The 16,683-nt window shown below is 59.1% G+C and overlaps 1 protein-coding gene across 3 annotated transcripts in view; it reads left to right on the top strand.

Annotated features, from left to right (window-relative positions):
• The first annotated feature begins 544 nt into the window (after nucleotides 1-544).
• The window catches only part of AP3D1 (adaptor related protein complex 3 subunit delta 1), a 34,073-nt gene continuing 17,934 nt past the window's right edge, over nucleotides 545-16,683 (top strand). For 2 of the 3 annotated variants that reach the window (XM_057489642.1, XM_057489641.1), the window contains exons 1-6: nucleotides 545-884; nucleotides 10,609-10,704; nucleotides 11,474-11,554; nucleotides 12,343-12,423; nucleotides 14,299-14,406; nucleotides 15,938-16,067. In XM_057489642.1, coding sequence (XP_057345625.1) covers nucleotides 789-884; nucleotides 10,609-10,704; nucleotides 11,474-11,554; nucleotides 12,343-12,423; nucleotides 14,299-14,406; nucleotides 15,938-16,067 — 592 coding nt within the window. In that variant the 5' untranslated portion in view covers nucleotides 545-788. Of the gene's footprint in view, nucleotides 885-10,608; nucleotides 10,705-11,473; nucleotides 11,555-12,342; nucleotides 12,424-14,298; nucleotides 14,407-15,937; nucleotides 16,068-16,683 lie in introns of those variants that run through there. The other variant, XM_057489643.1, reaches the window with a different exon arrangement.

Here is a 16,683-nt window from a genome sequence, read left to right as displayed (position 1 = left end):
CCTGGCACACAGTAGGCCCTCAATAAACGCTTGTTGAATGTATGATTCCGTTGAATCTTCGCTCTGGGCCTCAGTTTCTCCAGGTGGCCATGTTAATCCCTGTCCCGCCCGTATCTCAGGATTTTGTGAGACGTGTAGGAGACGCAGAGTCGTGGACCAGTGCGTTGGGTTTTGGAGGTTCTCAGGCCGCGTCAGCTTTTAGATTCAGGAAGGGTGGAGCCAGATTCTTGAAGAACTTGCCTGAGAAGTACACGTGGGCGCCCCACCCACAACAGGCCCCGCCCACAGCTGTCACAGGGGCGTGGTTAGAACGCGAACGAGGAAGTGGGTGGAGTTCCAGAGGTCACTGGCCAATGAGAGGGAAGAGCCTACGTCTGAGGGAGCGCGGCCCCGCGGGAAGAGAGGGCGTTGTCCGCGCTTCCATTGGGTGGCCTGGCGTCGTCAGGGAAACACGGAGTCGGAGGTGGGGGGCGTGGCTGACAGGGAGGCGTGGCTTTCGGGGGAGGGCCGCTGGGCTCCGGCGCCCGCCGTCAGCTGACCCGCCGCCATCTTGTCCGCCATTTGCGAGCGGCTCGGAGCGGCAGGGGAGCGGGAGCAGAGCGCGGCCTGCCTAGCGGGTCCCTCCGCCGCCGCCGCCCCGCCAGCCGCCGCCGCCCTGGCCTGGGGGCCCGCCCCGCTGCGCCGGCCGGCAGCGCAGCGCTCAGCGGGCGGCAGGCACGGTCCCCGGGGCCCCGCTCGGCTCCGCGCCGTGGGCCTGCGGAGTCTCAGGCCCGGCGGCAGCCGCCGCCATGGCCCTAAAGATGGTCAAGGGCAGCATCGACCGCATGTTCGACAAGAACCTGCAGGACCTGGTGCGCGGCATCCGCAACCACAAGGAGGACGAGGTGAGCCCTGCGCCGCGGGACCCTCCTCCGCCCGCGGCCCCGACTCCCGGCCTCGCCTCCGCCTGCTCACTGGCCGCCCCTCCCCGAGCCTCGGTTCACGGCGTCCCGGCCCCCGCCGGCCGCAGGCCGCCCCGGAGAAGACCCCAGGGCCCCTCCGCCGCCGTTCTGACTCCTGCACCCCGCCGTGTGTGTCGGGTCGCTGGGTGGCCCCGGTTTTCCCATTTAGCCGGTGGGGGCCTACCTCCCCCTCCCCGTGAGTGACCCCGGAAGGGCCCGCACGCCCCCCCTCCCCCAGCGGCAGCCTCCCGATCTCCAGCGTGTTTCTGGATCAGCTGATCAGAATGAAGGGCCGCCGGTTGCCCGGGAGGAGCCCATTACGGGACTTGTGCGTGTCCAGCTTCCCCTCTGGGGCCAGGCCGGGAACTGGGCCTTGCCTTCTGGGCCCTGGCCTGGGGAAGGTCGGCCGCCCCCCTCGGGAATGGAAGGGAGCAGCATGTGCCCTAAATAAGGGCGAGCTGCCGAGGGGTCCTGGAATGGGGAGGCCGACTTCTAACTAGAAACCAGAAAGCCAGGTCAAGGAGAGGGCTTTCCAGAATTGATATTGCATCTGTGGCCGCCGTCTCTTTCTCTTCTGCTTCCCCCAACCTGCGACCTAGATTTAGGAGGAATGGGAACAGTTAGTGGCTACCGGTCTGCCGGCTTCTTTGAGGAGGCCCGAGCCCACACTCAGACAGTGGGCGCGTTAGACAGGTCTTGCTTCCCTGGCTGGAGAGAGGGGTGCCCTGAGAGCGCGCGGCAGTTTGACCTGGTGCGGGTCCCACTTCCTGACGCCATCCTGCGCCGGAGAATGGGAGGTGCAGAGAAGTTAGGGGATGTGCCTGGAGGCGTAAGGAAATTGCAGGGAGGCATCTCGTGCCTGAGTGGCTGCCACTCTGTTGCACTTGTTCAGAATGGGTGTGACCTCACTGAAAAGTAATTAGGTTATTTTAGTTCATTTCCATCACCTCCTGCCGCTCTGGCTACACTTGGCTTTTGCATCAAGTGGAAGCTCTCTTTAGTGTTAGTTACAGCGTGTAGGTAGCTCACATCCTGATTATCATCTTTTCCCAGAAAGAGTAGCTGGTTGGCCTGGATTTTAGTTACTGAGCATGGCTTGGCTAAGCAAATCAGCAAAATTGGAAAGTGTTTGCGTCCCCGGATTTCTTTTTCTGGCTTCCGGATGTTTCCCCCTCAGTGGGTGTCCTAAGCAGCCCAATCCAGGACTCAGGACAGGCCCCAGGATCTTCCCACTGGAGACACAAACGCACACCCAGTTAGTGTGCCTGGGTGTGTGTGGAGGGATGCCTGTTGTCACGGCAGTTCCTGAGCCATAGTTAGTTTGTTTGGAATTGATGGCCCCGTCCCCACAGACTCAGGGCCCATTGAACAGGAATGGTGGCAGTGGGGGAGGCTGTGCAGGAAGTCCTCAAAGCCAGCTTGGCCGACTGGCCATTCCCAGCGGGCTTGGAATCTGGGTGCCGCTGTGTCCTCATCAGATCTGCACGGGCTGAGCCTCGTTCCTGCAGCGGCACTGCTGACGGCAGACATATGTCCGTCCCTGTAGGGCAGCAGATAACTGAGTTATCCTGAGTAGGTCCTTCCTCTGCCCCACCGCACCCCAGCCAAGGCTCATACTACACTTTCTCTGCTGCAGGAGGGCCTCCCACCAGCTTACTTTTTATGATAGGTTTTAGGCTGAAACGTCCGTGCAGCATCATAGAAATGAGGCTCAGCAGTACTTCAAAAGCCAGGTGGAAAGGCAGCATGATATAGTTTAGGTCAGACCGTACGCTGGGTGAGCTGGGGAGAGCCCCTGCCTCGCTGGGCGTCTCTGAGGGTGCAGGGAGTGCCGTAGCATCCTGGGGCCCAGCACCCACCGAGCTGTGCACCGCACTGTTTCCAAACCTCAGCTGGGGACCTCTCAGTGGGTTGCAGATTCACTTTAATGAGTTATGTTAAAAAAAAAGAAGAAATTAAAAAACCCCATATTGCACGGCACCTGCAGTAACTTGTTTCTTGAAACTTTTATTTTGGTGTATAACTGTGTGCCTGCTTGGGCACTGGGTTTCCACAAAAAGCTTAGTTTATTAAGTGAGACAACAAAATTTGGGGAGTGGTGGTCTCATTCCCAGGTTTCTGGGTGCACCCAGCTGGCACTGTGTGGGCAGGTGATGGGGAGGGGACGTCCACTTGCGAAGGTCCTTGCTTCTGAAACTTGGATATGACTAGGAAAAAACAGGTGATGTCAACGTTTTATTTTTATGGTCACTTCTCATATTTGTGTGAATGCTTTTTCTTTCAGTCCTCTTAGATTGTAAAATTATAGCCATAACTTTTTGTTGAGTAAAAAGGGAAAATACCTCTCTCCGTAAATCAGTGTGGGGTGTGTGTTGAGATTTTTTTTTCTGCACGTAGAAATCACTGGCAATTCTGCATACGTTAAGATCCTGTTCAGTGTCTTTCAACACCCCCATAGTCAGCGTACCAGGGTTATTTAACTACTGCCCCTTGTTGGGCTTGCAAGGGGCTCCCTTCTGCTGTTTGCTCCTTTGGGCACAAGCTCTCCACATGTCTCTTAGTATTTGGGGAGCATCAAAGGTTTTTACTTGGGTATAAAGTTTCCAACCTCTTTAACTGATGTTTCTGAACTTTTAGAAATTCAGCTTTGTTGTGTAATGTTCTGAAATTGGGCATCACCTGGGATGAGCATCGAGACGGACCTGTGGAAGCGCTGGCACTCTGTTGCTTCTGGCCCCAGAAATGGCAGCTCCCTGGGGTTCAGCCAGTGCCAAGGAGCATGCAGGGCTGAGACCCGTGGTGGGTGGTTTGTGTGTCATGTCTGGCAGGGGGGAAGCACTCTGCTTTTTGGCTGTTTGTCTAAGATTCTATTCATTTTAATAATTCTGAGAATAAAGATAAGTTTGAACTGCATTTTATTTCCTCTTCTTTGATAACGGTGGGTTGTTACCCTAAATCAGGGTCTCTCCCCCTTGAAACTGCTGACAGTGGGGCCATCGGGGCACTGTGGGTGCTGAGCAGCCTCCCCGGCCCCCACCCCCTTGATGCCAGGAGCACGCTCAGTTGCGACCACCATGCACGTCCCCAGACGGGGCCCAGGGTCCCCTGGTGGGCAGGATCCCCCCTGGTGAGAGCCCTGATGCCAGGGGATGAGGAAAACCTCCCAGAATTCCCTGACAGTCTCCCCTGGTCCAGACGCTCCTTTGTGCCCCATGTCATCAACCATGTCAGGCCCCTGATGTTGTAAAATACAATTTGGGGCTTCATCCCTGGCTCCTGGCACAGAGCTCCTCAAACCTCTGTAATTTACTACGCATGGTGCCAGCAGAATCCTTGTCAAGTATCTGGTTTCTGTCCCTGCTTCTTGACCCTGAGCTCCTGGATATCTCATAATTTCTGGACGGTAGGAGCACCTTTGGTTCTGACGAGGTTACTCTGGGTCGGCTCCTGGGTGGGGCTGCTCACCAGAAGGGCCTGGCTGAGATTTGAGCCCAGGGAGAGGAAGGGCCGGGAGGGGGGCTTGTGGTCCCTCAGACCCAGTGGCAAAGGCGCCCTGAGAGTCTCTCACCTTGGGTCCGGGGAGCTGGTTGACTGGTGAAAGCACCTGTGTGCTGGGTGGGGGGTGAGGGGGGAGCCCAGCCCAGCCCCAGCTCCATGAGGGCAGGAGCCCCTGCGTACGTGCCCCTCGTCACCTGGCTGTTCATCTGTGTCCTCGGTCACACCCTTTGGGACACAGTAACCTGGTGAACATGACTGTTTCCACAGTAAACTGGGGAGAGGGGTTGGGAACCCCGACCTCTAGCTGGCGCATCAGAAGCACAGGTGACAACCTGGACTTGGGGTTGGCGTCCGCAGTGGTGCAGTCTCGGGGCGCTGAGCCCTGACCCCGAAGGATCCAGGCTAAGTCCAGGCAGAGAGGGTCAGACGGATCTGAACAGTAGGACCCCCAGCTGGCGGCACAGAGGTCCGTGCAGACAGACTCACGTGCCAGATGTGAGAGTTGAGGGGAGCGGAGGATTTTCCCAGGCCGACCCAGAGGGTGTGTGCTTTGGATCGGCTCCTTCTCGCCGGAATGCAGGACGCACAGCACGTCCTATAGCTGAGCTCCAGTAATCGTCTCTCGCTCTCTGGGCACAGGGACCGCCTTGCTTTGCTTCTGCTGCCATCGCTTAGTGCGCCCGTGGACGTGGTGGCTCGCTGCAGCTTAGAGCAGAGCTGTTTGGCGTCTGGCTTAACGCTCACTGTAGCTTGCTCATCTTTGCCAGCACTGTTCTGGTCATCTAGATGGTAACCGGGTTATTCTTGGCAAGAGAGGAAATAACTTCCTTGCCCCCGTCATTGTAAGGGCTTTTGAAGTTTTTCTGCTCTGAGAAATTGGAATGCCTTGGAAACGCTGATTTAGTGAGGCCTGTCGCCATAACAGCCCGTGCACACCAGGCCCTGCAACTATGTCGAAGGCCCTGGAGGCCTGGGGACCTCTGGGACCCCCGCTCGGGAGCAGCACGGTGCAGGCTCCGAGTCCCTGAGCCAGGGAGCCAGCGGGAAGCTGTGGCGGTGACAGGACTGCTGCCGTGTTTGGGATGGGCCAGAGAGTCCTTGAAAGCATCAAGGGCCGAGGCAGTCGGGATGCCTTTCAGTAGAAGAATGGATAAATAAGCTGCGGCTGCCCCAGGTCAGCACTGAGAAGAATGAGCTATCAAAGCCATGAAAAGACAGGGCAGCCGGCGTGCCCGTTCCTGAGCGAAGGAGGCCAGGCTGAGAAGGTGACGCTCTGTGACCCCAACTCTGGGACACTGGGAGAGGCACCACTTGGGAGATGTGAGCAGCCGAGGGGTCGCCGGGGGTTAGGGTGGTGACCCGGTGATTCCGTGTCGGTGGACACGAGTCATTGTGCGTTTATCCAGACCGCAGAACCACAGCCCCAGGAGCTAGCCCTCTGCCCCTGTGGGTCCTGGCTGACAGCCAACGTGCCCACGTAGGCTCAGCCTTGCACCAAATGCCCACTCTGATGAGGTGTTGATAATGGGGGCACGTAGAGGACTCTGCCTCCCATTCAGTTTTGCTGTGAGCCTTAAACTCTTCAAAACAAACTCCAGGGCCTAGTTCCACGGTTTTCGAGCTTGCCAGCTCCTCAGCCTCGAGTGTGGGGCTTTGTAAAGACCGGGCCGGGAGATTCGGGCCCTGCCTGACCAGGGAGGGTCAGGGTCTCTTTTTTTTTTTTTTCCCCAAATAAGGTTCCCCAGGGAACTCTTGAGTAAGCAGGATTGAAAGAGCTATTTTATTTATAGCCCTAAGGAGCTCACATATGAAGGGATTTTGCATCCTTTGTTCTGATTAACGACAGTGGGAGTGGGCGTCCATTCAAGGGTTCGGTTTGCTCGGTGGTCCGGTGTGGACTCGCATGGACAGACTGAGGTGTCTGAGAACTTTAATCACGCTTGCGGCTCTAGTTTCTTCTTCTTTAAGTTTCTGTGGTATGTAGCCATTTGTACTGTAGCCTTAATATATTTCTGATCTACGTTTTTGGTATAATTTCTGGATCTGTCCGTGTCCCTGAGCAGCTCTTTTTCTTGTAAGCACGCCATGGTGAGCGATGCTGTAAGTCCAAGATTCATATAATCATGCTCTCCCGCCTTCCTTCCTTCAATTTCTTACAACCCTGTTTTAGATAAATACCGAAGCATTCCCAAGCGAGTCTGAGACAGAGCGTCTTCAGCCCCCTCCCTTTGTCCCCTTCTCTCGTGTGCAGGGACACAAGCTGACACACCCGTTTCACAGTGAGAAACCCGGCTTCCCGCAGGGTCTCCCCGGAGACCAGCCACTTTCCTGGGGGTCTGGCTCGGAGTGTGGGGGCGGGTGTCGCTGGTTCTGGTGCTCTGCTGCTGCTCCTGAGGGGTCTTTGTGGACGGGATTCTGGGTCCATAGGTCCTCCGCTGCCTCGTGGCCTGTTGCTGATGACGGTGGCAGCGTCCCAGTCCCTGCTCCCCTGTAGGCAGCATGCATGTTCCTCTGGCTGCTTTTTAGCTTTATCTTTTCATTCCGTTTCTGGCAGACCCCGGATGTCTGGTGTGGTTTCTTTGTGTTTGTTTCTTGGTGGGAGCTGAGCTTCCTGAACTTGTAAATTTATGTCTTTCACCAAATTAGGGCACGTTTCGGCTGTTAGTTTTTGAATATTTTTTTCTGTCCTGTCCTTACCCTGGGACCCCGTTTATATATATGGTACACCTTCCGACAGTTGTCCTACAGTCCCTGAGGCTCTGTCCGTCTTTCATACTTTTCTCTCCCCCCGGCTAGATGGTTTCTGTCATCCCGCCTTCAAACTTGGTGACCTTCTTTTTCATCTCCGGCTCGCTCTTCCACCCATCCTGTGAATAGCTTGTCTCAGAAATTGTTCAGTCCCAGAATTCTTAACTTGGTTAATTTGTGTCACTTTGCTTTCTCTGCTGAGATCTCGTCTTCATCTGAGAATAGAATGTTCTTGGTGCTTGGGAATGGGGCCACGGAGGCCGAGTTATAGCGTCTGGGTGTGGACTCTGTCGTCTGGGCCGTCTCAGGGCTTGATGGTCTGTCCTGCCTGAGTGCAGTCGTGTTTCTCTCTGTCGCTGTGGATGACCTTGGGCTGTGTGCTGGACGTTATGGGGGTGCTGTAGAGCTTCTGGGTGGTCCTCTTCTCGAGGAGGCTGTGCTGGGAGAAGGTAACTTGTCTAGGCTGCAGGTCCAGCTCTGCCTCCTGCCAGCTGAAATGTGCTTCTTTCCTTAGCTTGAGCTCGGCTCCCCGGGATGTGCCAGCCATGCTTAGTTCTGGGGCCAGGCTGAGTTTATGTGCAGAATGTGGGCCACACGCCGTCTCTCTCCTCTGGGATGCCCCTCTCCGCGTTTGCCCCAGTCTCTGCTCTCTGGTTCTTGAAGCCAGTTGGATGGGGATTTCCTCCCTGCATCTCAGCCCTTCTGCACAGCGCTCCAGCTCTGGGCACAGACAGGATGCTCGGCCAGGGCTTTTGTGTATCGTCCAGTGCCTCCAAGTAGTTATGTTGGAACATGTTTGTGGGAGGCTTGGTAGGTAGAAGCTACTCAGATATTAGTGGAAGTGGACTTTGCCCGGCCCTCCTGAACCTGACAGGGTCCCTGGCCTGTCTAGGAGAGTGGCTGGTGCAGGCAGACCGTGCTGTTTATCCATCGTCCCCTGGCAAGCATTTGGGTGGTTTCTGCTTTGGGGCTCTCGTGAATCGCTGTGCTGTCCACTCAGGTGTCCACTCAGGTGCAGGTGTTTGTTGGACGCCTGTTCTCAGTGCTCTTGGGCCCCCCGGGAGCGGGTCCCTCCTGAGGAGCCTCCAGGCCGTCTTCCACAGGGGCTACCCCATTTCACAGCCCCACCTGCCACACGCGGACGATTTCTTCAGCACTTGCCATCATCTTTTTGTTCTTTCCCTTTTAAATCATTAACAGGTTTGATCCAGGATGCAGCAGGGGCCACCGTGCCCAGGACAGGAACCCGTCCCTGAGCAGGATCTGGTAACCCGAAGCCCATTGGAGGGGTCCGGTGATACCTGTTCCATCGTGCTGACTCCAGCTCATAAAATTCTCATAAGCCGAGCACACCTGACGCTCCTTTTCCAAGGCTGTGTGGCCGTTGTGGGGTGTGAGTCGGTCCTAGGCCAGCGTACAGGCGCTTGGAGCCCACCGCCATCCGTGCTTGCCACCCTAGTCTCTGGACAGCGCCACTGGCACACTGTTGACCCTGCTGACATGACGTGCACGGCTGGGCAGTCTGGGGGGTCATTGCTGTAGTCGTGGTGGAGGGGGCCTCCTCAAGTGTTGTGGGGCTGGGGCATCGGCTGGACAAGTTTGCTCTGAGCCCTGGTGTGGCCACTCGCCCCATGGGCAGGTTTGTGTTCTTAGTGTGGCTGCCTGGTGACGCCTCTGGGCACCCCCAGGAGGGCACAGCCGCTGCTCTGGGCCCTGTGACTCGGCACCTCTGTGGTTCATGCCGCTGTGTGTGAGGTGCCTTGGACATGGTGGAGTAGTGGGAAGACCCAAGAGAACTGAAACCACGTCCACACAGGCCCCCATATGCAACCCCCCCAGCGGCTTGGTTCCCGAGAGATGAAGAGCGGAAAGCATCCGGGTGCCTATCGCCTGGTGTGCAAGCCCTGCACCCGTGGGGGGGACGGTTGGAAGCTCTGAGCGCTGCGGCCTGCAGAGCCCCAGCGTGGTGCTCCCTGAGACCACCTGATCCAGCTGCCCGCCACCGCGCGGCTACCCTGGAGACAGGCCAGGGACGGGGGCGAGAGAGCTTGGTATCCGGCAGCTAGGTGGGCAAGACCCGGGCTGTGTGTGTGGCCAGCTGGGTGTGACTGGTGGCCGGGAAGGGCAGGTGCCTGGGCCGTTCACACCGTTCCTCCCCCAGCCCTCTCCTCTGTGCCCGATGCCAGCAGGCTGTGTGCTCCTCCGTGCTGTTCTGGGGTGGCCCCAGTGAATGGCTCATAGGGGCACAGGGCCTGGCAACTTCCCCCAATGAGTCTCTGCCTTGAGTCTCCAACAACCTGTGGTCTGAGGCTGGGGAGCCCTTGGGTGGCCGAACCCCAGCCTGGCTGTGGATCTCAGGGTCCCACCAAGGCGCCGCTGCATGTGTGCAGTGAGCGCAGGAACCCGCAGGAGCTTGGCGTGCCCTTCTGGAGTGTGAGGACATGCGAGGATTGCACACGGGCTTACGTGACGTGCTGCGGGGGCGCCTGGCTCACGGGAGGCATCCTCACGTGCTGTCTTGTTCTGGAGGAATTAGAGGGGGAGCCTGGGTGGGCCCTGATCCCCCATGACTGGAGGTGGAGGGGAGGCAGCAGGTGTCCCCTTGACTGAGGGTGCCAGGGAGCCGGCTGTGGCCTAGTAAGCAGTCCCGGGCCATGGAGAATGGGGAGCTGCTGCCTGGGCAGGTGTCCTTGTTCAAGAGGCGGAGCACTGGGGCCTGCAGGGCCGCAGCGTGGGGTCAGCGTAGACCAGCCACCCCACAGCCACGGGGATTGGTGCGAGGGCCGGACTGCGGGCGGCAGGACACAGCACCACGTCCCGGTCTTGTGCTTCCTCTTGTGTGCAGTTTGTTGAAAGGCTGAACAATAGAACTAAGAAAACATCAGTGTCTTGGCATTCGGCATTCAAGTGACTATTATTTTCAGTGTTTAAAACTTGATTGTAGAAAATGTTAGACACACGAGTAGGGAAAACAGAATAAGAGAGGCCAACATGGCTGCTGATCAGCACTGACCTCTCTTGTTCACCTGCTCTCGCAATGCTGCCCCGCCAGTGCCACCCTCTAAGGATCCCAGGCACCTTACCCACCAGAATGGCTTTGTTGGATTTAACGCACGTGCCGTACACGTGCCAGTTGGAAGGGTACAGTTTGGTGGGTCTAGTTCATTCATACAGTTCTACATCCATCACTGCTACCTAATCCCAGAACATCCCATCACGCAAAAAGCAACCTTAACCCGCGTGAGCAGTGGCTGCACCCCTGCCCAGCCTCTGACCCCAGCCAGCCCACTCTGGGTTTGCCTGTTTGGGGCATTTCACATGAATTCGGGGTCACACTGTGGCCTGTGTACCTCACATTCTGAAATGATTATCCTTGACTTTTATAGCCAGACGCTTGCATTTCTGTTTGTTTTTCTCTCAGGCAAAATACATCTCTCAGTGCATTGATGAAATCAAGCAGGAGCTGAAGCAAGACAACATCGCAGTGAAGGCGAATGCGGTCTGCAAGTTGACCTACGTGAGTGCCGCCTGCTGGCTCAGGCGCTCTGGGGGCCGCCCTCAGCTCACCTCGGTGCTGTCAGGCAGCTACACACTCCACCTCCCGTCCTTCCGTCTGCGCTTGCTGTCTGTTTGCTCATCCATTTACCACTCCACCTGCCAAACTGATGCCTTCAGCTCCAGGGGCTGGCCTAGGGACACACAGGGCTAATTCTCAGAGTCAAGGGGGAAGGCTTTGCATGGTGATCATGGCACAGGGCCTGGTAGGGCCCTAACCGGCAGGCCCATGGTCCCATGGGGCCCTTCCCACGTGGGGAGGTGGGCCATAATGACCCCTGCAGTCTCAGCTTCCCTGCGGGCTGGGCCCCAGAGCCTGGTGGGTGGTGGGGCTGGGCCCTGAACTGTCCTGGCAGTACCCTGCAGGGCCCCTGCCTGGCTGCAGTGCCTGGTGGGTGAGCGAGCCTGGGCCAGGCACCCCTGGCTGGCCTCTTGCCAGAACGAAGGGCTTGGTGGGGGCACCCCCTCATGTAGCCTTCAGAAGGGCCGGTATGGGGAATCGCAGCCAGGGCAACGTGAACCCTCAGCACAGATGCTCACCCTCTGGGTGTCTGTCGCTAGCCTGCCCCCGTGGTTCCACATGTGAAGACACACTCATCAGAAGTGAACTGCCCCAGGCGTGTGTGCTTCGTGAAGCCTGCGTGTTCAGAGTGGGATGGCGCTTGTTCTCGTGCAAGCTGGGACAAGGTGTTAGGCTTGGGGGTGCGAATCGCGGCCTGTCTTCTCCACAGTTACAGATGTTAGGATATGACATCAGCTGGGCCGCCTTCAACATCATAGAAGTGATGAGTGCCTCCAAGTTCACGTTCAAGGTGAGGTAGACCGGCTGGCTTTGGACTGATCCCCGTTGGGGGCGCCCCTGGTGGAGGAGGAGTGGCCCGCGGCCAGAGGCCACACTGTGAAGAAGCACAATATTGACACCCACGAGTGGTTTGGGACATTGCTTTCTACTCTCTTGATGTCGTAACAGGAGCACGGTTCCTGTTTTACTAAATATTCTGGGGAACGGGTGTCAGCACCCAGGGCCTGTTTGCAGGTATCCTGTAGTTTGCCTTGGTTGGCTCAGTCTTTGATAGGGATGCCCACGGGCCGGGGGCTGCGGGCTGTGGCAGTTTCTGGCTCTCAGCCTGCCGGTGCTTTGGGCAGCCTTGGACGCCCCCTTAAGGACGCGATCCTGTCTGCTGGGCACACTGGGTGGGGAAACAAAGTGCCGTATCCACCCAGGCTGGCGCACCCTGCACGTGTGGAAGGATCATACGTGTGCAGCATGATTCAAGGTTCATGCTGCTACGTCAGAGGCGCAGCTTCTGGCTGCCCAGGTGGTGGTACCCGTGTGCAGTTAGGGGCAGGGCTGGTGGTTTGGCGAGCCAAGGACCGTCTGTTCACAGAAACGTGCTCCAGGCCCAGGGGAGGCTCCTCTCTTTTAACGTCCCAGTCTTGGTTCCTGAGTGACTCCCTGGCACCTACCCCTGAGGCCCACAGAGGCCGTCGCTGCTGGGCCTGGGGGCTGCTGGGCATGCTGCTCACAGGGCGGGGAGCTTCCCCCAGGGTGCGCGGTCCCCCGGTCCCACCCTGACCCCTTGGCTTGTTGGCCCTGCAGCGGATTGGCTACCTCGCCGCCTCCCAGTGCTTTCACGAGGGGACGGACGTCATCATGCTGACGACCAACCAGATCCGCAAGGTAGGCGGCCCTCTCATGTGGCCGGCCGTGCCACCGGGGCCGGTCCTCAGTCCCTGCTCACGTGTATCTTCTCCACGCTGGTTCCGCTTGGGAGCCCTAGACGGGGTGCCGGGGTGCCCTGCTGCTCGTGGCCCTCACCGAGCGTCGGGGCCTCCGGGCCTGTGTTCCTCCTCCTGGTCCTCTCCCTTGCAGGCTGCGGGCTGAGGCACCCCAGCCCTGTCCCAGGGCTTTCTGCCCACTGCACATGCACAGTTGGGTGCTTATGGTTCACAGTCTGAACTGGTCTTTGAAGACCACCCAACGGTGGTAAATACCTCCTGGGCCCCAGAATGTTGAGCATCTGCAGAACAGTTGGGGCCGGGAGGGCTTCAGGGAGGAGAGGCTGCCTTTCTCAGCCTCAGGCCACACAGGCCCATGGGGAGCTGTGAACGCCCATGCAGGGTGCCCTGGTGACCTGGGCTGGCTCCCAGGTCAGCTCTGGCTGGGGCCCTGGTACCTGGCACGTGATGGCATGTGGTTCAGAGCACAGTCTGCCACGCTCCTGGTTCTGGGAAGGCCTGCTCACGGCTGTGGGGGGTACAGCTGGGATCTGAGTGTTGCAAATGCCTTGGGACTGAGCTTGACTGGGAGGGGTGCCTGGGGCTGGGCTTGGAGAGGAGCAGGCCAAGGGCTGGGTGAGGGCTCTAGGTGGGCGCGGTGGGGAAAGGCATAAGGGGCAGGAGAGCTTAGGAGGGTGGAGCTGGCCACTGGGCCTCCCGGATCCCACGTCTGACCCAGCTCCCATTTTCCTGCTGGCTGAATGTACACGGCCATGACCCTTGCCCGACTGTCTGGACATAGATGGGGTCACTGCTTCACAATGTAATGTGCTTCAGAGGCGGCCCCTTAGATGGGCTCTGCTGGGGAGACCCCCTGTAATTGAGGGGAGGGTGCGCCCACTGTGATAGATCTGAGCAGGAAACTGGGCCTGCCCGCCTGCGCCCTCCTGGCCCTGCCCCTGCCTCTGCTCAGGCCGTGCCCCAGTGTTAGCAGGCCCACAGGTGTCCTTTTAGACGGGCCCGGGTCTCCTCCCACTTACCCAGGCAGAGCGCTCTCTCCGCAAGCCTCTCTCCAAAAGGTCTCCGGGTGGCTCCCTGCAGGTGGGCCCCGCTCGCCAGGCCCCTTGATGGGGGATGGAGTTCTGCGCTGTGCATCCCATGCTGTTATTCCGCATCTGGGCTGGAGTGGGGTGTAAAAGCCAGTGCTCACATTGCTATGGTCTAAGAGGTTGACTCCTGAGGTGCCCCTCAGTGTGGGCCTCCCCCCAGAGTGCGTTTGTGGTACGGGTTGGGCGTTCCATGGCGGGACCTCAGGGTCCAGCCGCCATGATTGAGTGCGGGTGGGGGTCAGGGCAGGCGCGACTGCCCTCTGCTTGGCTGATTTTCTGGGCTGCCTCAAAGAGAAAGCTTAGACCAAAGCTGTCCACCTTTTGCAGGGCCGAGGAGAGCTGAGCTGTCCTTGGCTGTTGTAGGGAGACACCCCAGGGCAGCAGAGGTTCCTGATTCCTCTTTGGGGGCCACCCACTGTGTGCCCGTTGGGCCACGGGGGGCCGGCCAGCTGCACCTCCCTGCCCAGGGGTTCTGAAGTCGGCAGCTGCGTGAGAGCTGGGGATCAGTACGAGCCCCGCCCAGTCGCGCCCAGGACCTGAACTGCGCCTGGAGCGGAGGGCCGTCCTGGCCACCCCTTCCATGTGCCTCTGCCCAGCAGAGCCAGGCCAGCCCTCCCTCGCACTGACTAGCTCTGCTCTCAGGGGCAGCGTGGTGCTGGCTGCTGCTTGCTGGGACCCGGAGATGTGCCGTCGGTGCCTGCCTGCTGACCCTCTCTCTCCCTTTCCAGGACCTAAGCAGCCCCAGCCAGTACGACACGGGTGTTGCGCTGACTGGCCTGTCCTGTTTTGTTACCCCAGATCTTGCCAGAGACCTGGCCAACGACATCATGACACTGGTGAGTTTGTGAGCGTGCTTGCCACCCCTGGCTCGTGATCCGCGACATGCTTTGGACTGTCCGGGTGCCTGGAAAACCAAGTTTAAAACGTCACACCAAGAACACGCAGGCACTTGGAAACGGGCCAGGGCCCTAGATGAGATGGACACCGAGTCACCTGGTGTGACCCAGCCCTGGCCACAGTCACCTCCTTTGAAACAGTCCTGCCGGAGGCTGGGCGTCGCGGGCGGCTGAAGTCTGGTTATCAAGCGTGACCCGGTGCTGCTTTCGCACTGAGCTGTAGTCTGTGGCAACGGGCATGCGGCAGGTGGCACGCTCAGTGGGCCCCTGCCTGCCTTCCCGGCACTGGGGCCGTGTACCGCCATCTGCCACAGCTTGATTCCTGCAGCTCAGTGGCTCTGAGAGGCGCGCATCCCAGCCTTACCTGATCTCCCAGGTGTCTTGGGTGTCCCCCTAAATCGCGGGCATCCCCCGAGGAGTTGCGGACCTGGGGGACGTTAACTCCGGCTGAGTGGGGCCCTTCGCCAGTGGTCGTGCTAGAGCAGGGCTGGTGGCTGGCTGCCCCTCTCCCTAGAGCATTCTCTCTGTGCGGGCCGGCCTGCTATGCAGGTGGTCAGCCCTCCGCTCCTGCTGTCCAGGATGGATGGGAGGGCTGGCCTCTAGACCAGGGACCAGAAGGCCATGGCCCCGGTCCCTGCCCGTGGGCTGCCCGTTGTAAATCGTTTCACGCACACACGGCCCCTTCCCACATGGTGTCCCTGGTGGCTTCTGAGCGAGGACAGAGCCGAGTAGTCGGGTACAGACCCTCTATCCTGCAAAGCCAGAAATACCACTGGGCCCTTTTGGACGGTTTGCTGACCCATCTAAGTGGAAGTGTGGGGAGCCCGTGGTGGGCATTAGTTACCCGTGGTGCATGTGGGTGCTGGGTCGTGGCAGGGGCGCAGCCCCCGGGCCGTGACAGAAGGAGTGGCCCACTGCAGGCGAGAGGCCTTCCTGGTGGAAGCACACAGATGTCCAGGGCAGTCCAGGGTGGAGGAGTGGAGGGCCTGAGACCAGAGGCAGGGGAGCCTGGGACGCCTCTCCACGTCCCGCTTGACACTAGGCCCCGGTGGGTGGAATAGCCTGAGGCCTGGGTCGGTGAGCAGAGACTCTCTTACCCGTATGTTTGGGCCCCCCTCCCTCCCTCTGTCCCTCAGGGCCCCAGTGAGTCCAGAGGAGGGTGTTGGCCCCCAGAGGAGTGGCCTGGAGTCCCAGATGCGGGGCAGGCTTTGGCTCTGTCCAAGGCACTGCTGTGAGGTCCCTGGGCTTGGGTGGGGCGGTGGGGCAGGTGTGTAGGCCAGGCCAGAAGACTGGAAGCCAGGTGAGCTAGAAAGGGGGTTTTCCTGCAGGTGACAGAGCTGCGGTGTGGGCCCGTGAGCGGGGCAGGGGCAGGCAGGTGGGTGGGGCAGGGGCAGGCAGGTGAGACGTGGGCAGGTGTAGGGGTCATAGGAGCAGAGCTAAGGAGAGACTGACCGGCCCTCCACCCATACAGATGTCACACACCAAGCCGTACATCCGGAAAAAGGCTGTGCTGATCATGTACAAGGTGTTCCTGAAGTACCCTGAATCGCTGCGCCCTGCTTTCCCCCGCCTGAAAGAGAAGCTGGAGGACCCTGATCCTGGTTTGTGGGTTTGCATTAAACTAGAGACCTGCATGGCCTCGTTGCTCCCAGGTGTCTGTGGAAACCTCATGGGGGTTGTAAGGAAGGAGCTGAGGGGCACTAGCTCTTGGACCCCTGTCCTGGACCCCCACAGGTCCCTCTTAACTTCCTGGCACCACAGGATGCCAGGTTCACATCTGTTCCCATGCGTAGGCCCTGTGGTCCCCTGTCTCCCCAAGCAGCCTGGTTCTGAGGGGAGGTTTGTTTGGGGTTTGGAAACCAAGATTTGGGCACTGGTGTGCTCATTGCTATGGGGGTGTTACTGCCCTTGGTCTTCGGTGGGCACCCTGTCCTGCACAAGGGAGTGGCCAGCCTGCTTGGAGAGCCTGTTCCAGTTCCTGGGTGCTGGTCTGGGCATAGTGCTCTTTCTGGTCTCTGCCTGTCCCCTTCCAGCACTGTCTCCAGGGAGACCTGGGGCTGTGCAGGCACCTCTAATCCAATGGGCTCTGACTCGGGCGGCATGCCACGTGTCTGAGAGTCATGGGGTGTGGAAAGTCCTGGTGGGGGAAGTAGGAGCCAGGTGCACGAGCGGCGGGCGGCGGGTGTGAGTGGTGTCAGCCTCAGTGGACATGAATGG

The sequence above is a fragment of the Manis pentadactyla genome, chromosome 12 (genome assembly GCF_030020395.1).
Source record: "Manis pentadactyla isolate mManPen7 chromosome 12, mManPen7.hap1, whole genome shotgun sequence".
NCBI classification, from domain to species: domain Eukaryota; kingdom Metazoa; phylum Chordata; class Mammalia; order Pholidota; family Manidae; genus Manis; species Manis pentadactyla.
Note: the sequence above shows the minus strand (reverse complement) of the source record. Positions and strands in the feature narration are given on the sequence as shown.